General features: G+C 43.3%; 1 protein-coding gene across 5 annotated transcripts in view; it reads left to right on the forward strand.

Moving 5' to 3' along the window:
• The first annotated feature begins 2604 nt into the window (after positions 1–2604).
• The window catches only part of LOC138670182 (N-acyl-aromatic-L-amino acid amidohydrolase (carboxylate-forming)-like), a 69729-nt gene continuing 48210 nt past the window's right edge, over positions 2605–24123 (forward strand). The window contains exons 1-4 of one of the 5 annotated variants that reach the window (XM_069757286.1): positions 2643–2739; positions 11920–12058; positions 13444–13550; positions 22214–22455. In XM_069757286.1, coding sequence (XP_069613387.1) covers positions 13527–13550; positions 22214–22455 — 266 coding nt within the window. In that variant the 5' untranslated portion in view covers positions 2643–2739; positions 11920–12058; positions 13444–13526. Of the gene's footprint in view, positions 2740–11919; positions 12059–13443; positions 13551–22213; positions 22456–24123 lie in introns of all 5 variants that reach the window. The other 4 variants (XM_069757288.1, XM_069757284.1, XM_069757285.1 and 1 more) reach the window with 4 other exon arrangements.

The raw sequence follows: 24123 nt of genomic DNA on the forward strand, positions 1-24123 counted from the left end.
CTAATCGACTAATTTCGGCATGTTTTGAGTCCCCGCGGCTGCATGTCTAGTGGTGGTTCGTCAGCCGCAACACCTGCAGGGATCGTCTAACAAACATCCATGTCTCGTGGCTGTCGAACAACTATGAGACATGCAGCTGCGGGGACTCGAGTGGGTTTTTTTTTTCGAGCACGCCAAAAATGCTTGATTATGACATGAGCATGGTCACTCATCACTACTCTATACCTTACTAGAATGGCGAAAAAAGAAAAAAAAAAGCTGCAGATTTTGATGCGTACCTGTCTAGTGCCAAAATGTGCCCTTCCTGCACCATCGTAGAAAGTGGATGCAGCTTAGCAGGACGCGGTGTAGCGCAATTTCTAATTTGCATGAAATACGGCATTTGTGGTGCGACGCCTCGCTAGCCCATGGGAGCGGAGGAGTATTGGTGAGGTTACTTTACTATTACACACTTGTAAATGTCAAAAGCTCTGTACTTTCTATAACCCTGCATGTTCTGACCACACTGCCCGCTATCCTATTATCTGACCGAATACACACAGTATTGCTGGCTGAAACGATGACATGCATTGAAGCAGAACTTGGCTACAGGAGCAGATACATATGGCACCCCAATAAGAACCTAGGGATCAGTGACTTGTGTGCAGATCAGTTACCACTTGTAAATTTGGGTTTTTAAAGTCCCTTGTGCAACTAAAGTGGTTGTTACATTGCTCATACCTGCTCCTGACTGCTGTCCACCAAACAGATTGTTCACACCGGCCCTTGCCTCCGAACAGATCCTTGTCCTGAACTGAAGCAGTTCTGCTTAGGACAGGTCAGAAATATGTCAGCCCAATCAACTCCTAAGGATACCCGGCTTGGTGGAGGCTGCAATCCTCGCCAGTAAGGCTACGTTCACATTAGCGTTGCGCGCCGGTGCGTCGGCAACGCAACGCACGACGCACAAAAAAACGCATGCAAACGCACGCAAAAACGCTGCGTTTTGCGACGCGTGCGTCGTTTTTTGACGAAAATCGGACGCACAAAATGCAACTTGTTGCATTTTCTTGCGTCCGACGCTAGCGTCGGAAACGACGCACGTGTCGGAAAACGCAACCAAAAAAACGCACGCGTCCCCCATGTTAAACATAGGGGCGCGTCGCCGACGCAACAGCGACGCACACTAGCAGAACGCTAATGTGAACGTAGCCTAAGTGCTGCCATACACTTTAGTGGGAGCTGAGCTGCAGTACCCTAAAATGACCACAGCATCGTGTATTGAGCTGTAGGATTTCAACTCTATACAACATGAACTTCCAATGGCGCCTCCACTGTGCTTACTACAGGGATGGTTAACTTCATGTTTCAGTCCTGGACAATCCCGTTAAGGGTGTGACGGAGTGGGAGTGCTGCCATTGACTTGCTTTGGCGGAGTTAAAGGTGCATGGGTCAACCGCACCATTTGGCCAAACCCTAAGGATATGGTTTTACTACAGTTATTCTATTCTTTTGTTTGTTTTTTTCCTTCTTCCAAGAAGACCACTTCAGGAATCTTCTTGTGCCATTGTGTTTTTTTTTTTTTTTTTGTTTGTTTTTTTATATAGTTTAAAGTGAACCGAAAAAAGTATGATGTGCCAAATTTCTTAGAATGCACATACCTCCTTTAGAAACTTGGTGCATCTTTTTGGCTGCCTGTATCTCTGGAGGACAGTCGGAGCGCTATCTTGCATGACTTATGAGTGCCGTCATGTGATGGTGGACTAACGTCTGAATGAGGCCTCGGGCTTCAACAAAAGGAGCAGGGTTTTGTGTTTTTTTTTTTTTTTTTTGTTTGTTTTTTTTATGTAGGAGGAAAAAGGTCCAAAGTTAATTAGGGTTTATCATTCTAGAGTTCCAGCAGTTTTATTTTACAGTGATAAAAAGAGTTGGGGTAAGCGGAAAAGAAGTTCTCTAGATGCATAGTGGGCATGGGAACTCTTGAAATCCCATCCTCTGCTGTAACATCTGGACGCAGCGATTACGGATAGTGAGGGTAGGTGCACACAGTCTGTGGCAAAACAAATGGCATCGGAGTGCGTGTTTTTTTTTTTTACGGAGCCGTATGCTTTCATTTCTGGTTTGATCTGTCGCTTTGATCTATATCTGACAAGTTTCCACAATTCGTCACTGACTGCTTGGTCCGCACAGGGTCACGGATATGTGACATTTGCTGAATGTCCCATGAGCCTTTTTGCATTTGGCAGATCTTTTATTTTTTTCCTTTTATGTAGTGCCAACTTTCTAGAGTGCAGTACAGTAAGGGGAAGCAGTTAATATCCAAAGCTCCAATTCTAAAATGAATCTTTTAATAACATCTGTGAGTAAGAGCTGGGACGGTCTGCATTTGTCTTGGCCCCAACCTCTGGGTGAGGAATGGCTGCAGATGATCACTGCTGCTCCAAGCTGGGCTGTTTGTGGCTCTGGATGTGTAATGTTACTATATGCCAATCTCCTACCCAGGGCATGTATGGGTGATGTGTACTGTAATGGGAGCTGCATGCTTGGTGCACACATGACCTAATGTCTGGCCCACAAGCTGCAGCACTGATTCAGCACTTTTCCAGCTAATAAGAAACATGGACAAGGTTTAAAGGGGAGGGATGAAGAAGAGGAGCAGGAAGCTGAGACTGATCCACTCCACCCAGTGAAGCACAGGGAAACCTCATTTGCCTCACAGACCAAAGAAAATTCCGGGCTCTGACAAGCTCCAAGTTAGTGGTAAGCCGTGCATGGCATGTGATCTGTCCTTGTGGTTCCCATTATACACAGTGTAATGTAAGATTTGCAATCATGACGAAGCTTTCCCTTAAGTGCTTGCAATCATATATCTCATGAAGCCGCATTGTGGGGAAGCGACGATTGATTTTTCCTTATCATGGAGTGTAATATTTCAGGTCACTATGTATGTGAAAGGTCCCGTACAAAGATGAGGAAATAATCAAACACCTTTTATTTCATTCTGTTTTCATCCACCAAATGGAATTCTGGAATTTGTTAATTTAATTACCATACACCATTGAGCAATGAATCTGAAAGCCTGACCTGACGTTTTTAATTATACCATTTTGGTGCAGATAAGTTCTTTTGATCTCCTGCTGTTGCATTTTAATGCAATGTCGCGACGACCAAAAAAACGTAATTCTGGCGTTTTGATTTTTTTTTTCTCACAACGCCGTTTAGCGATCAGGTTAATCCTTTTTTTTATTGATAGATCGGGCGATTCTGAATGCGGCGATACCAAATACGTGTGTTTTTTTATTTTATTTTTATTGTTTGATTTTGAATGGGGCAAAAGGGGGGGTGATTTGAACTTTATTTATTTTTTTTAAACACTTTTTTCCTTTTTGGCATGATTCAATAGCCTCCATGGGAGGCTAGAAGCTGCCACAATTCGATCGCCACTGCTACATAGAGGCGATGCTCAGATCGCCCCTATGTAATAGAATTACAGCATTGCTATGAGCGCCAACCACAGGGTGGCACTCATAGCAATCTGGCATCAACAACCATAGAGGTCTGAAGGAGACCTGGTTGTCATGCCGACACACTGCTGACCCCTGATCACGTGATGGGGGTCAGCATTGTGCGTATTTCCAGTCCGTTGGCCGGAAGCACTTGTTACATGCTGCTGTCAGTTTGACAGCGGCATTTAACTAGTTAATAGCTGCGGGTGGATCGTGATAGTTAGATCATGTGCAGTGCTCCTGCATTGCCATGCTGTATAACAGCGATCAGACTGCAAAAAGTGAAACTCCCAAAAATAAATATTTTTATGTAAAAAAAAAAACGAGTACACTTTTGGTATCGCCAAGTCCAGAGCGACCTGACCAATAAAACTGTCCCACTAGGTAAAATCAGTGAACACCGTTAAAAAAAAAAAAAAAAAAAAAAAAGGCAAAACATGATGCTTTGTTTATAATATCGCTGAGTAAAAAGCAGAATAAATGTCCTCTTGTCCAGCAAAAAACAAACAATCATGTAGCTCCATCAACCGAAAAATAAAAAGGTTATAGCTTTTATTTTTTCTATAAAAGTTATTATGTAAAAGTGCCAAAACAAAAAAAACCAAAAAAATGTGGTATCGCTGTAATTGTACTGACCCAAAGAATAAAGCTGCCTGGTCAGTTTTACTACATGCGGAACGGCATACAAAAAACAAAACAATTATTTAATTGCTAGTTTTTGTTCATTCTGCCTCCCAAAAATTGAAATAGAAAGCGATCAATAAATGTGCCCTGAAATTGTATCAATAAACGTCAACTTATCTCTAAAAGAAAAAGCAAGCCCTCACATGACTCTTGTCGGCAAAAATACGGATTATAGCTCTTAAAATATGACGATGCAAAAACTAGTTTTTGCTAAATAGAAGTGTTTTTTAGTGCGTGACAGCAGCCAAACATATAAAAAAAAATATAAATCTGTTATCTCTGTAATCGCCCTGCCACGAAAAATAAAGTTGTCTAATCACTTATAACGCATTGTGAACGGCGTAAAAAAAAGAAATAAAGCCAATTCTTCACCTGCTGTTTTTTTTTTTTTTTCATTCTGCCTCCCAAAGATCACAGTAAGGCCGGCGTCACACACAGCGTAAAACAATACGGTCCGTATATTACGGCCGTAATACGCTGAAAAGTCCCGAAAATAGTGATCCGTAGCTCCTCCGTAGGCAGGGTGTGTCAGCGTTTTTTGCGCATGGCATCCTCCGTATGTAATCCGTATGGCATCCGTACTGCGTGGTTTTCTCGCAGGCTTGCAAAACCAACATACCGCTATAGAAGTGATCCATGTGTCCCAAAAAAAAAAATAAAAAAAAAAAAAATATATATATATATATATATATATATATATATATATATATATATATATAATCAGTAGACACATATATGTATATATATTAATATTTTTTCCAGCGCTATACAGCTTGAAAGCCGGTAATTCAATTACCGGCTTTTTCTTTCTCCTTCCTAAACCCGACATGATTTGAGACATGGTTTACATACAGTAAACCATGTCTTCTCTCCATTTTTTTTGCAGATTCCACACTACTAATGTCAGTAGTGTGTCTATACAAAATTTGGCCGTTCTATCTACTAAATTAAAGGGTTAAATGGCGGAAAAAATTGGCGTGGGCTCCCGCGCAATTTTCTCCGCCAGAGTAGTAGAGCCAGTGACTGAGGGCAGATATTAATAGCCTGGAGAGGGTCCATGCTTATTGGCCCCCCCCTGGCTAAAAACATCTGCCCCCAGCCACCCCAGAAAAGGCACATCTGGAAGATGCGTCTATTCTGGCACTTGGCCACTCTCTTCCCATTCCCGTGTAGCGGTGGGATATGGGGTAATGAAGGGTTAATGCCACCTTGCTATTGTAAGGTGACATTAAGCCAAATTAATAATGGAGAGGCGTCAATTATGACACCTATCCATTATTAATCCAATTGTAGTAAAGGGTTAAATAAAACACAAACACATTATTTAAAATTATTTTAATGAAATAAAAACAATGGTTGTTGGAGTATTTTATTCTACGCCCAATCCAGTCACTGAAGACCCTCGTTCTGTAACAAAAAAAACATAATAAACCAACAATATCCTTACCCTCCGCAGATCTGTAACGTCCAACGATGTAAATCCATCTGAAGGGGTTAAAATAATTTGCATCCACGAGCTTTGCTAATGCAATGATGCTCATGGCTGCAAAAACCCCAGAAAATGAAGGTAAAGTAGGTCAATGACCTATATTTACCTTCATTTGCGGTGAGGCGCCCTCTGCTGGTTGTTCCTAGATTGTGGGAACTTTCCTAGAAAGCTCCCAGGCTCGAGTTCATATGAGGACAACCAGCAGAGGGCGCCTCTTATGAACTCGAGCCGCTCTCTAACACCGCTGCGTATTTCTCGCAAGTCACACTGCTTGTCCGTGTGTAATCCGTATTTTTCACGCTTCCATAGACTTTCATTGGCGTATTTCTTGCGCAGTACGGTGACAAACGCAGCATGCTGCGATTTTGTACGGCAGTAGAAAGCCGTATAATACTGATCAGTTTAATACGGCAGATAGGAGCAGGGGCATAGAGAATAATTGGGCCGTATGTTTTGCGAGTTTTACGGACGTAATTTCTGCGCTCTTACGTCCGTAAAACTCGCAAGTGTGACGGCGGCCTCAGGCTAAGCTCACATTTATCCTGCACTCTGTGCTGAGAGCATATACTGGGTTTTTCCGTGTAAATCTCTGAAATATGGGATTAAGACGGAATCTCTGTCGGAAAATTCCATATAATGAGGCACTGTGGACGATATCTGACCTGTGATCCAGTGGTGTCCGTCTTAGGCAAGCATAAAATCGTGGTGCAACACAGTTTTGTGCACTTCTGGAAAGAAGAGCAGTGCTTAACAGGGGCCAGATGGAGTCCACAGTAACTCTGCAGCCTCATTATAGTGAATGGATCACTCAGGGTTTTCGATGGAAAGCCCAATAAAAGTGCTCAACTTAGAGCACCAGATAAATGTGGTCCTAAATGTTATGTAAAATATTCCCAAAAAGCTTCAAATCAATCCACAAAAAAAGTTCCTACTCAGGTCCATCATCTGTTAATGGAAATATAGGGGGCTTCCACATGACTGATACTATAAAGGCTCTGGAAAAGCAAAATGGCTCCTCGCCCTCCCAAAAGAATTCCATCAAATTCTGCTCTCCCAAATCCAAATGCCCCCTCCCTTCTGAGCCCCACAATGTACCTAAACCACATTTAGCATCCACATGTTTAGCATTTCTGTAGCGATGACAGCCCGCCTATGGGTGCATGTCCCCAGAAGCATGAGCTGGGTACAACAACGAACTGGGCACTACAATGACAGTTTGCAATTTTCGCTCACTAACATCCATTGTTTCATCTTTTTAGAAGACACCCATGGAGTCAATATTTTCACTACACCTGTAGATAAATCCCCAAATGGTTATAATTTCCAAAATGGGGTCACTTGATGAGGGATTCTGCCTTTCTTGTCTTTAAGGGCTGTGTATATGGAGTCTGCAAACAATTCTAGGAAAATCTGTGCTCCAGGAGGCAAATGGCTCTCCATCGCTCCCGAGTCTTGCCGTATGGCTAAGCAGTACTGTACAAATTTCACGAGTGACCCGACCCAATGGATGGTCAGTCAGCTAATGGCACAATACACATACAATGGGGATGGTATAGGTGAGGGGATGGCCCTACCTGTTGGGAATGGTCACCACCTGAGCTCAAACCTGTTCCTGTCCCTGCACTCCTTTTAACGCCCTCTGCGAGTCCTTCCCCCCCCCGCAGCTGTTAGAGTACCTCATCCACAGTAGTCACCCATTACTGCCCTGGTTAGTACACTAGCCGGCAAGGAGCACTAGCCTCACCTCTGCAGATAATACACACAGGGGGAAGTGACAAACGCCAAAGGGACAATGTAACAAAAACACCACACTTAGCTTATGAACACCACTGTTCATAAAATCCCCTCCACTATGCTGTAACATCTGGACGCTGCGGATTGAACGCTGCGGTTGTACACAGCGTTCAATCCGCAGCTAATCCGGATGTAATCCGGCCCATGGACACGTACCCTTATGTTCGCACAACAAAATTAGTTGCAGTTCCTGTATGAGGAATAAAAACTTGGTGTTTCAGGTCAAACAGGGTGGTGTCAGTGGTTGGAAGTCTTTACTTTATACCTTATTTTCCTCTCCCACAGGCAACTGGTAACTTCACAGGGGCTTCATGCTGGTGTTAATGGAACGCCCGCCAGGGCCTAGGGGATACTCGGTACCAGGTCCAGTACTTAAAGCGATGTGTCACGGCGGTGGTGACCTGGTCCGTGGCCCTGGGCACCCTTGGAAAAGGGAAAAGTTTTTTAAATGGGGTTTTGAGAATAAAGTTTGTGTTCGTGACGCCACCTGTGGTATTCAGTCAGGGGTGACCGACGCTGCTTAAAGGGGTTCGCTGGGGTGATGTTATTGCAGCTAAGATGGTATAACTTCCCACAGGTGAAAATGGGTCTCCAGGGCTCCCGGTGTAGTAGGGACAGGTGGTAGGTGGTGTAGAAAGAAACGGAGGACACAGGTTTGCAGTCTCTTTACCTGGTTTATTGATGAATTCAGGCAGCTACAGTCCAGGGTACCAGATCACGGATGCAGGCTTGGAAGCAAGTTTGGAGTCCCCCTTACCAGGTGGGGTTACAAGCCTTCCTCCTAGCGCTGTAGTGTAGTCCCTTCCTGCCTTAGGCCTCTCACAAGGTCTTCACGTATTCTCTCTGTCCTTGCAGGTAGGACACTACCCGTGCGACAGGTAGCTCTAGCCTTTTTACAGGGTCCATAACCCTAATCAAAACCCTAACCCCAACACACCCCTAACCCTAATCCCATCCCTAACTATAACCCTAACCACAAACCTAATACTAATCCTAGCCCTAATCCCAATACAGCCCTAACCCGGATGCCAACCCTAACCATAACTCTAATCTCAAACCTAACCCTAACTCTAATCCCAACCCTAATCCCAACTCTAACCCTAATTTTAGCCCCAACCCTAACCCTAACTTTAGCCCCAACCCTAACCCTAGCAGCTAACCCTAACTTTAGCCTTAACCCTAAACCTAATTGGAAAATGGAAGTAAATACATTTTCTTTATTATTTTGTCATAACTAAGAGGGTTATAAAAGGGGGGGTCTATTTACTATTTTTTTTTTATTTTGACTGTGATAGAGTCTATCACGGTGACCAAAATGAACCAATAGGTAAAATCTTCCTATTGTTGCTGGGTGCTGACCAGCAGATCTCGGCGGGTGCACTGCGCATGCTCCTGTGGGGACACGGGGGACTTCAGGGGGCCATGGAGGGACAATGGAGGTACCGGGGGGATCGGGGACTCTATTTCTCTCTCCTCTGATGTGCGATCACATCAGAGGTGAGAGAAAATAAAGGGAACCTGTCACCCCCAAAATCGAAGGTGAGCTAAGCCCACCGGCATCAGGGGCTTATCTACAGCATGAGAAAAAGAGGTTAGATTATAGTCACCCAGGGGCGATCCCGCTGCGGTCCGGTCCGGGGCCTCCTATCTTCTTACGATGATGTCCTCTTCTTGTCTTCACGCTGCAGCTGCGGCGCAGGCGTACTTTGTCTGCCCTGTTTAGGGCACAGCAAAGTACTGCAGTGCGCAGGCGCTGGGAAAGGTCAGAGAGGCCTGGGCGCCTGCGCATTGCAGTACTTTGCAGTACGCCGGAGCCGGAGCCGCAGCGTGAAGACAAGAAGAGGACGTCATCCTATGAAGATGGGAGGCCCCGGACCGGACCACGACTCCCATCGGATCGGACCACCTGCGCAGGTGAGTATAGTCTAACCTCTTTTTCTCATCTTTCAGGATACATCGGGGGCTTATCTACAGCATTACAGAATTCTGAAGATAAGCCCCTGATGGCGATGGGCTTAGCTCACCTTCAATTTTCAGGGTGACAGGTTCCCTTTAAATGGCACATCAGACTTTTTTTTTTTTTGCCGTCGTTACACGTTTAGTAACAGTGATCGCAAAACAGGTCGGTAAAAATCAACCCCAATCATGTTCTTTGGGGTCTCGGCTACCCCCAGCAGCCAAGACCCCAAGGTCTGCTGGGTGCCGGCCAGCAGATCCGGCGCACTGCCCATGCGCCCACCATTTTCTTTCTGGAAGAAGATGACGGCGACCATAGGGGGATGCATGAGGGCCGAGGAGCACCAGGAGGTACCGTGGGGGAATCGGGGACCCTATTTCTCTGTCCTCTGATATGCGATCACAACGACAAAGAAATTAAATGGCAAATCGCAGTTTCTTTTTTTGCAGTCGCCGGTAAACAGTTAATTACTGGCGATCGCAACCCGCAATCATGTTCTCTAGGGTCTCGGCTACCCCTGGCAGCCTAGACTCCGGAGAAAATCCAACTCTGGGGGGTGCTATACACTTTTTCCATAGCGCTGTGGTTTAAGTACCCTTACCTACTGCTGTTAAAAGGTATATCGCCGGTCGTTAAGGGGATATATATATATATATATATATATATATATATATACAAACGCAATACTCACCTCTCCTCCTCATTCCCACGCTCTGCTCAGGTATCAGCAGCTGCACTGTTGTCTGCTCGCCACACAGGAGGTACGCGATGAAGTGACGTCATGCTGTGTCACAGGCAGAGGGAAATGATGGGAGAGGGAAAATCAGATGACGCCCTCTCCTCCATTGTTGCGTTCATCTGTATCAGCATCTATGTGTTAGTCACAGCCTGCGGTTAACACTGTCCACTTTTAAATTGTAATGAATATTCACTCCTCTCCATGCCTGAGGATCCTGGGTATCGCTGTCCTCATCATTCTATAGCCCGTATGTCCATATTAATAGCTTAGCTCAAATGTGGTGACAGATGCCCTTTAAAGAGAATTTGTCTCCTGTTTTTTTCTTCGATATCTGAGAGCAGCATGATGCAGGGCAGAGACCCTGTTTCCAGCTCTGTATCACTTACAGGGTGGCTTGCTGTAGTTTTGATAAAATCATTGTTTTCTCTGATGCAGATCTAGAAGTTTTCTGAATGCTGAACTCTCTACAACCCTATCTACACAACTGATTCACAGCTTTTTGTGAACACTGTGCATAGGCAGAAAGCTGTGAACAAGTGGTTATTCAGCATCCATGAATATAGAGGACAATATAGCAGCAGGTTTACTTGTCCTCTAGTGATAATCTCCTGCTGATAAAACATTGATCTTATCAAAACTACAGCAAGCAGCCCAGTAAGTGACACATCGCTAGCATCAGGGTCTGTTTCTACATCATGGTGGTCTCACAAAATTTTTTTTAACGAAGAATGTATGTTTACCCCAACATATAGGACCAAACCATAACATGCCATCTGTAGTACCCCTTACTGTGCTTTTGATAAAATTCATTTTTTTATTGATTTTCAATAAATAATACATACAAATACACTTAGTGACATGTTGTGAAACTATTGGATCATGGTTTAGTAGGAGTTGGCAGATCCTGTTAATGCAACTCTGCACTGAAAATTACATATGTGGAGGGGATGGAGAGAAATAGGAAGTTTAAATAATAATAATAAAAGCTAGGGACTGGTAGGTGAAGGGAACATTGAATTTTAAGAAATGGTCCAGGCTGAAATGAATCGTCTGCAGTCACGTATTGCGCGATGCACTCGCTGCCACCATTCCTATGTGTTGCAACCATGCGAACTGCATAGGTGTGGTCACGTGACCGCTACGAGCAATACAGGGGAATCGTGACAGTGTACGCATCAATCGTGACAGCGTACACATCACACACTTTCTGGATTTGGCAGTCTGCAGTCACATACAGTGACTACAGACTTTTCATTTCAGCCTGGACCAACCCTTTGAAAAAGAAAATGGAGGTGGGATGTGTTTGAAACCATTAAATTAGGTTTCAAGAATACCTTCCAGCTGCCTGATAAACAGGCAGTACTCCAGACGGATATGCATTAATGGCATATCCACAAGGCACAGTATGTCAGGAAAATCTGAAAGATGTGGGTTCCACAACTGGGACCAGCATATATTGAAAGAAAAGGCTTCCTTTATACATACAACACTGGAGTGACCACAGAATAAGTAGTCCGCTCAATGAAGCTCACCAATCAAAGAATCATTTAAAATATAACATTTATTTAGAAATATATAAAAAGATCCAAATAGCCACATATAAAGAATATTTGAACACGGACAATAACCCCACATCAGAGGGGGGCATCCACCCACAAGCCAACACACATGTATTTAAATAAGACAATCTATAAATGTACTGGCAAAGAAAGCTGTCTCATATAATAAACCCGGACTAAAGCACCTCATTCACATAAGCATACTCCCACAGTGCCCATCGGAGCTCTATATATAATGAGTGCAAGAACCGCATCCCAATAATACTGAAGCGACGGGAACCATTACGAGTGCCAATGAATCGGCATAGTGAAGGCCCAGGGTAATGTACTCAACAGCCCGTATCTTACCAGGTAAGTGCCGGTATAGTGGATGTCCTCCTCCGGCGCCCCGACGCGCGTTTCGCCCTCTGCTTCTTCCACGGGAGACACAGTAGGTAATGCATAGAAGATGTTAAGATGATATTTTTAGGTGGTATGACACAAATATGGTGACAGGTTCCCTCTAATCTCTCTTTTAGAAGGCACTTTGTTTTTTTTTTTATACATTTTCCCTGTACAGATATTACAGAGTGGATGCTTTCCTGAAACGGCAAGTACTTTCCGTTTCAGGAAAGCATCCACTATGTATTTCCTTTAAGTAGAGGGCTTTTCGGTCTCTTTCGTCCCGCTACATTTAGCCCAACTTGGGTCTCTCCCTAAGGTGGCTAGCATGCAGATATTACAGGAAATCTCAGTCTACAGTTTTACACTAGATTTCCTTTTACTGATTAGCTAAAGAAAGCAAGTGTAGTGCTGAACCTTGTACCCTGCATTGCATATACGGTAATTACATTATGACATTTTGTAATACTAGGAATCTCAATATTTTAAAACAAAGCTGTGTTCACACCTGCGTTTGGGAATTTTGTTTGTCTATTGTATAAGGGAGGAAGTTTGTCCTTGTGTAGAGTCCCAAGCCAGCTTAAGTGTGGCGCTCCCTGCAATGCTCCTCTCCAAATTCCCAGAGGAGCATTTCATGGCTTGTAAGACTCCACACCATGTTGGCATGCTCCAGAAGGAGAGAGCTTCCCCATGGGCCTCTCACCTGGCCAAATCAGATTTCCTACTTTCCACTGATTAGGGGAAAACACCACAAAACACGTCTGCGAATGAAGTTCCTAGTTTGTCTTCTTATCCTAAGTCAGAAAAGAAGGCTTCTTAAAGGGTTGATATAGACTTCTAGGATTGCTACATCCAATATGTGGTGCTAGATTTCAAGTCTTCTTTCTCTCTGAAGAGGATATTTGCATATCTGTTGCATACCTCATGCAAATAGAAGCAGAAGAGCCCCATTGGGTATTATGGGGTCAATCTGGTCTCTATCTTGTTTCAGTTTTTACTATAGAAGAAAAAGGTCTATATGATGCTTTTCTTTCTGATGCAGACAGACCACATAATAATTTATAGAGGTCCTTTGCTACTGTTTTGGACATGAATTAGTTTTCTTTTGTTCCTAAATAGGAAGCGGCACACCTAATTCCCAAAAGCAAGTGTGACCATAATCTAAACACTTCAGCCTGTACTTCTATTAAGCAGCAATTCTAGTTAATCTTATTTCTTGTACTCTCTGAATAGAGGAGAAAAAGGTAAGATATTCTTGCATTGCTGTTCTATGAAGCGTAAAATTACTTAATGTATTATAATTTATGATACTTCCAATAATCCAGAACATCTCTTAATTTGACACTTATTTCCAGCACAGAACTGCCATATAATGTAAAATTTCACAAGGCCTAAAGCAGAAGACCGAACAAAGTGAACTAATGAAGAAAGTAAACTGATGAAAAAAGTGAATATATCCCAGGTAATATTTCATTTTAGTCTTGCTTCCATCAGAAAAAAAAAGCTTTAATTGCCGGACCATAACTGTCACCAAATGTTCATCAATCGCATACAGTCAGGGCCGGACTGGCCATCGGGCAGTTCTGGCAAATGCCAGAAGGGCCGGTGGCAGTAGTGGGCCGCTGCACGCCGATTCACCCTTCCCCTCCCCTCCGCGCCGCCGCTGCCGCATTCAACTATACCGTCGTCTATGACGTCGATACAGTAGAATGCAATGATGGAGGAGAGAGCGTCACCATGATACAGTCATGGCTGAAATTGTTGAAACCCTTTAAATTGTTCCAGAAAATCAAGTATTTCTCTCAGACAATTATTACAAATACACATGTTTTGTTATACACCGTGTTCCAAATTATTATGCAAATTGGATTTAAGTGTCGTAAAGATTTAGTTGTTTTGTTTTTCAAATAAACACATGGATGGTATTGTGTCTCAGGGCTCAATGGATCACTGAAATTAATCTTAAACACATGTGATAATTAGTTTTACAGGTGATTCTAATTAAATGAAAACTACTTAAAAATGATGTTCCACATTATTAAGCAGGCCACAGGTTTCATGCAATATGGGAAAGAAAAGGATCTCTCTGCTGTTGAAAAGTGTTAAATAGTGCAATGCCTTGGGCAAGGTATGAAAACATTAGATTTTTCACGAAAACTTAAGAGTGGTCATCATACTGTGAAGAGATTTGAGACTGAAACAGAGCACAGAGTTCATGCAGATAAAGGCATAATGAGGATGGTTTCTGCCAGACAAATTCATTGGATTAAGAGAGCAGCTGCTAAAATACCATTACAAAGCAGCAAACAGTTATTTGAAGCTGCTGGTGCCTCTGGGGTCACTCGAACCTCAAGGTGTAGGATCCTTCAAAGGCTTGCTGTGGTGCATAAACCTACTATTCGGCCACCCCTAAAGTGTTCACAAGCAGAACTTGTTAAAGTGGGCCCAGACATACATGAAAACTAATTTACAAACAGTGTTGTTTGCTGATGAGTGTCTAGCAACCCTGGCTGGTCCAGATGGATGGAGTAGTGGATGGTTGGTGGATGGCCACCATGTCCCAACAAGGCTGCGACGTCAGCAAAGAGGTGGAGGAGTCATGTTTTGGGCCGGAATGATGGGGAAACAGCTGGTAGGGCCCTTCAAGGTTCCTGAAGGTGTGAAAATGACCTCTGCAAAGTATATAGAGTTTCTGACTGACAACATTCTTCCATGGTATAAAAAGCAGAAACGTGCCTTCAGGAGCAAAATCATCTTCATGCATGACAATGCACCATCTCATGCTGCAAAGAATACCTCTGAGTCATTGGCAGCTATGGGCATAAAAGGAGATAAACTCATGGTGTGGCCACCATCTTCCCCTGACCACATAGTTACATAGTTACATAGTTATTAAGGTTGAAGGAAGACTATATGTCCAGCTAGTTCAACCCATAGCCTAACCTAACATGCCCTAACATGTTGATCCAGAGGAAGGCAAAAAAACCCATGTGGCACTCCACATACGGCAATCAGACTAGTTCCCTGGATCAACGCCCTATCAAGGAATCTAGTGTATATACCCTGTAACATTATACTTTTCCAGAAAGGTATCCAGTCCCCTCTTAAATTTAAGTAATGAATCACTCATTACAACATCATACGGCAGAGAGTTCCATAGTCTCACTGCTCTTACAGTAAAGAATCCTCGTCTGTTATTATGCTTAAACCTTTTTTCCTCCAAACGCAGGGGATGCCCCCTTGTCCCGGTTTCAGGTCTATGATTAAAAAGATCATCAGAAAAGTCTTTGTACTGTCCCCTCATATATTTATACATTAAAATAAGATCACCCCTTAGTCTTCGTTTTTCCAAACTAAATAGCCCCAAGTGTAATAACCTATCTTGGTATTGCAGACCCCCCAATCCTCTAATAACCTTGGTCGCTCTTCTCTGCACCCGCTCTAGTTCAGCTATGTCTTTCTTATACACCGGAGACCAGAACTGCGCACAGTATTCTAAGTGTGGTCGAACTAGTGACTTGTATAGAGGTAAAATTATGTTCTCCTCATGAGCATCTATGCCTCTTTTAATGCATCCCATTATTTTATTTGCCTTTGTAGCAGCTGCCTGACACTGGCCACTGAATATGAGTTTGTCATCCACCCATACACCCAGGTCTTTTTCATTGACGGTTTTTCCCAGAGTTTTAAAATTAAGGACATAATTATACATCTTATTACTTCAACCCAAGTGCATGACCTTACATTTATCCCCATTAAAGCTCATTTGCCATTTGTCAGCCCAAGCTTCTAGTTTACATAAATCATCCTGTAATATAAAATTGTCCTCCTCTGTGTTGATTACCCTGCAGAGTTTAGTGTCATCTGCAAATATTGAAATTCTACTCTGAATGCCCCCTACAATGTCATTAATAAATATGTTAAAAAGAAGAGGGCCCAATACTGACCCCTGTGGTACCCCACTGCTAACCGCTACCCAGTCCGAGTGTGCTCCATTAATAAACACCCTTTGTTTCCTATCCCTGAGCTAGCTCTCAACCCACTTGCACATATTTTCCCCTATCCCCATTATTCTCAACCCTATAGAGAACCTTTGGAGTATCATCAAGCAAAAGATCTATGAGGGTGGGAGGCAGTTCACATCAAAACAGCGGCTCTGGGAGGCTATTCTGACTTCATGCAAAGAAATACAAGCAGAAACTCTCCAAAAACTCACAAGTTCAATGGCTGCAAGAATTGTGAAGGTGATATCAAAGAAGTCCTATGTTAACATGTAACTTGGCCTGTTAGGATGTTTTGGAATTAAACAGCTTTTTTATCCAGTGAATGTGACCTCCTAATGCTGCAAATTCCATAAATGAGCATTTTCAGTTCTTTAAAACATATCAAATGTTTAGAAATTCTACTGTGCCTAATAATTTGGAACAGTGCATTTTGAGTTTGTATTCATTTTGGAGATTATGCTGTTATCATTGGGAGGTTTCTTCGCTACAATTTGAAGTATAATCTAACGGGTGATGACTTTTATTAGACTGACTGACATTTGCACCGACCATTTAGGAAAATCAGAGAAAAATATAATTTGCATAATAATTTGGAACATTATATATATATATATATATATATATATATACCGTATATATTCGAGTATAAGCCAAGATTTTCAGCCCACTTTTTTGGGCTGAAAGTCCCCCTCTCGGCTTATACTCGAGTCATACCCAGGGATCGGCAGGGGAGGGGGAGCGGGGACTGTCTAATTATACTCACCTGCTCCTGGCGCGGTCCCTGCAGGTCCCTGCTTCCCCGGCGCTGCAGCTTCTTCCTGTACTGAGCAGTCACATCCCATAGAGGTGGAGTCGCATATTCATTACTGTAATGAGCGGTAACGGTGACCACTCACTACAGGAAAAAAATGCGGCGCTGGGGAACAGACGTGCAGCGACGGCGCCAGGAACAGGTGAGTATGACGGGGGCAGTGCGCGATATTCACCTGCTCCTCGTTCCACCGTCGGCGCCGCTGTGTCTTCCGCAGTGACGCTCAGGTGAGAGGGCGCGGTGACGATTAGTGCGCGCTGCTCTCTTCCTGAACGTCGGTGCAGAGGAAGGGGAAGACACAGCGGCGGTCAGCGGTGGAACAGGGAGCAGGTGACTATAGCAAGTGCCGGGGGCCGTAGAGGTGAGTATGTAATTTTTTTATTTTTTTATTCGCAGCAACAGCATATGGGGAAAATACGTATCTGTATGGAGCATCTTATGTGGCCATATGCAGCATGATATGGGGGAAAATATCTGTATGGGGCATCTTATGTGGCCATGTGCAGCATTATATGGGGGCAAATATCTGTATGGGGCATCTTATGTGGCCATGTGCAGCATTATATGGGGGCAAATATCTGTATGGGGCATCTTATGTGGCCATGTGCAGCATTATATGGAGGCAAATATCTGTATGGGGCATCTTATGAGGCCATGTGCAGCATGATATGGGGGCAAATATCTGTATGGGGCATCTTATGGGGTCATGTGCAGCATTTTATGGGGGCAAATATCTGTATGGGGCATCTGTATGGGGCCATGTGCAGCATTTTATGGGGGCAAATATCTGTATGGGGCCATGTGCAGCATTATACGGGGCAAATGTCTATATGGAGCATCTTATGGGGCCATAATCAGCATTTATGCAGGATTATATGGGGCATATTTTAATATGGAGCATCTTATGGGGCCCATCATGAACTGTATGGAGCATTATATGGGGCTCCTGATTCAATATGGATATTCAAAAACACTTAACCTACTGATGTCTCAATTAATTTTACTCTTATTGGTATCTATTTTTATTTTTGACATTTACCGGTAGCTGCTGCATTTTCCACCCTAGGCTTATACTCGAGTCATTAAGTTTTCCCAGTTTTTTGTGGCAAAATTAGGGGGGTCGGCTTATACTCGGTGTCGGCTTGTCCTTGAGTGTATATATATATATATATAACAAGGCTTGAGAAAGGTTCAATGTGAGCTGAAACATTGCCTGAACATGTGGGTAAATTAAACCATGCACGCTTTTACACTGGAATAATGGAGTGCTGCCTCTTTTTTGAACATATACGTACAAATACTTAATAAAATAATTTTGGGGGGCAGATACAAATACAAAAAATTACTGCATTCATGGAATGTACACTAAATTCATCAAGGGTTAAATGTCTCCACTCGTATTCATGATTAGCCAATTAATCTTGAGGAGTAATTTAAAATATTATGCATTGTCAGATGTGAATAAATTCATGAGGAGATAAACCACATGGTTTGAAAAAATGTTAAATAATAGGAGGAAACGTCTACGGCTAAATAGAGCTGTAAGGGGCGCAATAAATGACAAATAGAAAGTGTTTTGAGAGGTAAAGCAAGAGGGTAATGACAAGGTGGTAAATAATTATAACGAGAAAATCAAAGTATATAAAAAAAATTACACACAAGCAATGAATGTAATGGACAAGACTATAATGGGTACTTGTTCTATCTATGAAAAACATGAATAAAAGGCATAATAGAATAGCTGACGTCTTTGTTTTTCACCTGGTGACAAGTAGTGATGAGCGAGTGTACTCGTTGCTCGGGTTTTCCCGAGCACGCTCGGGTGACCTCCGAGTATTTGACTGCTCGGAGATTTAGTTTTCATCGCCGCAGCTGAATGATTTACAGCTATTAGACAGCTTGATTACATGTGGGGATTCCCTAGCAACCAGGCAACCCCCACATGTACTCAGCCTGGCTAGTAGCTGTAAATCATTCAGCTGCCCGATGAAAACTAAATCTCCGAGCACTAACAAATACTCGGAGGTCACCCGAGCGTGCTCAGGAAAACCCAAGCAACAAGTACACTCGCTCATCACTAGTGACAAGTCCTTAAGCCATGCACCTAGGCTACAATATACATCCAGAGATTTTTTTTTACATATATTGTAACATACTCATAGACTAGACTCCTATTCATGAGACAGAAGCTTCAAATATGTTCTTTCAGTCACAGTCTAAGGGTATGTGCACAAGTGGTGGATTTGGCTGCGGATCTGCAGTGGATTTTGCCATGCTGATCTTCAGCAGTTTTCCTTGCATTGTACAGTACCATGTTAACCTATGCAAAACCAAATCCGCAGTGCACATGCTGCGGAAAATTCCACGCGGAAACGTTGCGGATTATTTTCCGCAGCATGTCAATTCTTTGTGCGGGATCTGCAGAGTTTTACACCTATTCCTTTATAGGAATCCGCAGGTGTAAAATCGCAGGCAAAATCCGCTATAAATCCGCAGGTAAAACGCAGGTCATCTTACCTGCGGATTTTGCACATACCCTTACAGGTTTTAAAAGGAACCTGTCACCAGAATTGCCCCATATGAGATACGGCCACCTTCCTTCAGCTCTCACATACAGCATACTAATATGATGTATATGCTCCTGAACCGGCCTGCCATAAACAAAAAACACCTTTTATTATACTCACATGCGGGGTGGTCGGTCCAAGAGGTGTAGCTGTGCTGGTCCGGATCTTCCCTTCCTCTTTCGATGCTGTCCTCCTTCTTCCTTCATGTGGATGGTGAGCATCGCGCTCCTGCGCAAGCGTACTTCTCTGCCCTGTTGAGGACAGAGCAAAGTACTGCAATGCGCATTCGCTGGGAAAGGCCAAGAGCCCCGGCGCATGTGCACTGCAGTACTTGAGCATAATAAATGAGTGAGTATAATAAAATGTATTTTTTGTTTGTTGCAGGCTGGATCAGGGGCATACACACAGCATATTAGTATGCTGTATATACAAATGTGCTCAAAAGTTTACATACCGCGGCAGAATTTTTGCTTTATTGTTTTTTTTTCAGAGAATAATGAATGATAACACCAAAACTTTTCCTCCACTCATGGTTAGTGGTTGGGTGAAGCCATTTATTGTCAAACTTCTGTGGTTTCTCTTTTTAAATCATAATAACAACCTAAAACATCCAAATGACCCTGATCAAAAGTTTACATACCCCATTTCTTAATACCGTGTAATTCCGCCTGTATCATCAATGACAGCTTGAAGTCTTTTGTGGCAGTTGTGGATCAGGTTCTTTATTTTCTCAGATTGTAAAGCTACCTGCTCTTCTTGGCAACAAGCCTCCTGTTCCAGTAAATTCCTGGGCTGTCTAGCATGAACTGCACGCATGAGATCTCCCCAGAGTGACTCAATGATCAGGAGACTGAGATGGTCACTCCAAACCTTCACTTTGTTCTGCTGTAGCCAATGACAGGTCGACTTGGTCTTGTGTTTTGGATCATTGTCACGTCGGAACGTTCAAGTACGTCCCATGAGCAGCTTTCGGGCTGATGAGTGCAAATTTGCCACCAGTATTTGTTGATAACATGCAGCATTCAGCTTTCCTTCAACTTTGACCAAGTTTCCTGTGCCTTTGTAGCTCACACATCCCCAAAACATCAGTGATCCACCTACATGCTTTATAGTAGGAATGGTGTTCCTTTCATCATAGGACTTGTTGACCTCTCTCCAAATGTAATGTTTATGATTATGGCCAAAAAGTTACATTTTGGTCTCATCACACCAAATTACCTTGATCCAGAAGTTTTGAGGTTTATCTCTGTGCTGTTGCGTATTGTAGGTGAGATATGGCATTTGCACAGTAATGGCTTTCCTCTGGTGACTCGACCATGCAGCCCATTTTTCTTCAAGTGCTTCCTTATTGTGCATCTTGAAACAACCACACCTCTAGTTTTCAGAGAGTCCTGTGTTTCAGCTGATGTTATTTGTGGGTTTTTCTTTGCATCCCGAACAATTTTCCTGGCAGTTGTGGACGACATTTTTGTTGGTCTACCTGACCATCGTTTTTTTTTTACAGAGCCATTGATTTTCCATTTGTTAATCACAGTTTGAATGCTGCTCACTGGCATTATCAATTCCTTGGATATCTTTTTGCATCCCTTTCCTGTTTTATACATTTCAGCTACCTTTTCCCATAGATCCGTTGACAATTCTATCGCTTTCCCCATGGCTCACAATCAGGTACGGACTGGGGCTGAAATTCAGTCCTGGCATTTGGAATCACACAGGCCCATGATGTCCCCGTCCCCATGAACCAGATGGGATATATTACTAATATTACCCTGGATGGAGGAAAGCAAAGTTTACTACAAGACCAATATTTCTAATGATTCCCGTGGCCTGCTGGGGTAAGTGATAGAGTTAGCAACTTTGTCCTCCATCAAAACTCTTAACAGTATGGGTATCTTGAGAACAATGATTCTGTTAACAATGTAGCAGACAAGGCAGCCCATGACCAAACAGGCCCGTCTGGCATTTGCCAGAATTGCCAAATGGCCAGTCCGGCCCTGCTCACAATCCAGAAATGTCAGTGGCTGGATGAAAGATGCAAGAGTCTTTCTGGATCCCAGAAACTCACTCAGCTTTTATGCACACACACAGATTACAAAGAAATAGGTCAAAAGTGAGGATGTTAACTTTAGTAGCCATTCAAACCCATTTGTGCCAACGTCTGTGCATGTTATCAGGCCAAAATTACCAGGGTATGTGAACTTTTGATCAGGGTCATTTGGATGTTTTGGGTTGTCATTATGGCTTAAAGAGATAAAACACAGTAGTTTGACAATAAATGGCTTCACCCAACCACTAACCATGAGTGGAGAAAAAGTTTTGGCGTTATCATTCATATTCTCTGAAAAAAGGCCAAAAAAGGAAAAATTCTGCTGGGGTATGTAAACTTTTGCACACAACTGTAATGGCTGGAAGGTGGTGGCTGTATCTCATATGGGGCAAACCTGGTGACAGGTTCCCTTTTAACGGTATAAGATTTTACCTCTATAAAAAACATAGTAGACAGGGCTTTCATTGCACAGATGCCTACTGAAAAGAAACATATCATGAGGTATGCATTTTTGTTTTTTTACAGTGGGTTCTTATAAGGGACAGATGCCTCGGCATCCATCATGACTGTGGCCACTGTTGGGAACATACCTCCTCAGTGCATGTGCCCGACACTAGGTGCAATCGCAATGTGTTCTTAGTCTTACATGCATTTTATCACAATTTAGTATAAATATCATGTTTTGCTCTATTTCAGAAAGAAAGTCTGAGCTCCTCTATGGAGTGCTCACCAGTTTCCCGTGTGGTTATCTTTGGAGGTACACATGGAAATGAGATGTCAGGTGTCACGTTGGTGAAACATTGGCTGAAAGATCCTTCTGAGCTGCATAGGACAACGTTTATGGCTGAACCATGTCTTGCAAATCCACTTGCTGTGGAGAAATGTGTGCGGTACATTGACAGGGACCTTAATCGCAGCTTTTCAGAGGAAGTACTAAGGTGAGTGTGTAGAGACGGGGGGTCGGTAAGTGTCCCGGGTCGGCTAGCCAGAAATGCATGGACCAGGGATCGTCCAGCCTAATGTTTGCTCTCCTTTTAACGTTGGAGTAACGCTACTCAGACAACACAGGGTCAGGGTAAAACAGTGTGGTGATGCTTTATTGAGCCCAAAACAGGCAGATAACACATAGAACAGTCCCAGCACAGTACCCAAGATGGTGCACATTATAGAGTCTTACCCTTCCGCTGACTCGCTGGGATAATAACAGCTGTGACTTCAGATCTTCCAGGGTCGCTACTCCACCTGGGGCACTCACACAGAGAGATGGTAACGACAAGCTGTCCATTCAGTCTATACAAGGCCAGTTGATCCGAGGATTACAACCTGGCTTCATCTTCCAGGGTCAGTTAATCCACCTGTGGCACGCACATGGGCAGGAAGTAATGACAAGCGCAGGAAGATGACAGTCCATTGACTCCACACAAGGTACAAGGCTGTTGTGAATTCTGTGGCAGAGCTCCCTCCTGTGGTCACAAGTGGTACTTCGGCTGATTCTCTCTGGGAGCTTCCGTTTGTGCACAAACTGGTACTGCTGCTTCTGAGTTTCCTCCCTCAGGTGATCTGGTGAGGTCGTTAGGTGCTTCTCTACTTAACCCCACCTAATGCTTTGATTCATGCTTCCTGTCAATGTTCCAGTGTTGGACTTGTGTTTCTCTGGATCATTCCTGTGGCCTGCTGCTCTGCATAGCTAAGTGCTTCTTTGCTATTTGTTGCTATTTTTTCTGTCCAGCTTCTCTATTTGTTTTGCTGGAAGCTCTGGGACGCAAAGGGTGTACCTCCGTGCCGTTAGTTCGGTACGGAGGGTCTTTTTGCCCCTTTGCGTGGTTTTCTTTAGGGTTTTGTGTAGATCGCAAAGTTATCTTTCCTATCCTCGTTCTGTCTAGAATATCGGGCCTCACTTTGCTGAATCTATTTCACCCCTACGTTTGTCTTTTCATCTTACTCACAGTCATTATATGTGGGGGGCTGCCTTTTCCTTTGGGGTATTTCTCTGAGGCAAGGTAGGCTTATTTTTTCTATCTTCAGGCTAGTTAGTTTCTCAGGCTGTGCCGAGTTGCATAGGGAGCGTTAGGCGCAATCCACGGCTGCCTCTAGTTGTGTTTGGAGAGGATCAGGGATTGCCGTCTGCAGAGTTCCCACGTCTCAGAGCTCGTTCTATTATTTTGGGTTATTGTCAGATCACTGTATGTGCTCTGACCTCCATGTCCATTGTGATACTGAATTGCCTATCATAACAGTACAGGAAGCCATAAGTACTAATGATTCTCAATAGAGGGAAAAAAGAAGTTCTGAGACCATTTTTTTTTCTTGGCTTTGTGTTTTGTCTTTTTTTTCCCCTAGACATTTGGGTGGTTCAGTACACAGGTGTAGCGATGGACATTAGAAGTCTGTCTTCATTTGTAGATCAGCTCTCGGCAAGAGTACAAAAGATTCAAGACACTATTGATCAGAAATCTATGTTAGAACCAAGAATTCCTATTCCTGATTTGTTTTTTGGAGATAGAACTAAGTTTCTGAGTTTCAAAAATAATTGTAAGTTATTTCTGGCCTTGAAACCTCATTCCTCTGGTGATCCAGTTCAACAGGTTTTGATTATTATTTCTTTT

The sequence above is a fragment of the Ranitomeya imitator genome, chromosome 3 (assembly GCF_032444005.1).
Source record: "Ranitomeya imitator isolate aRanImi1 chromosome 3, aRanImi1.pri, whole genome shotgun sequence".
Lineage (NCBI taxonomy): Eukaryota > Metazoa > Chordata > Amphibia > Anura > Dendrobatidae > Ranitomeya > Ranitomeya imitator.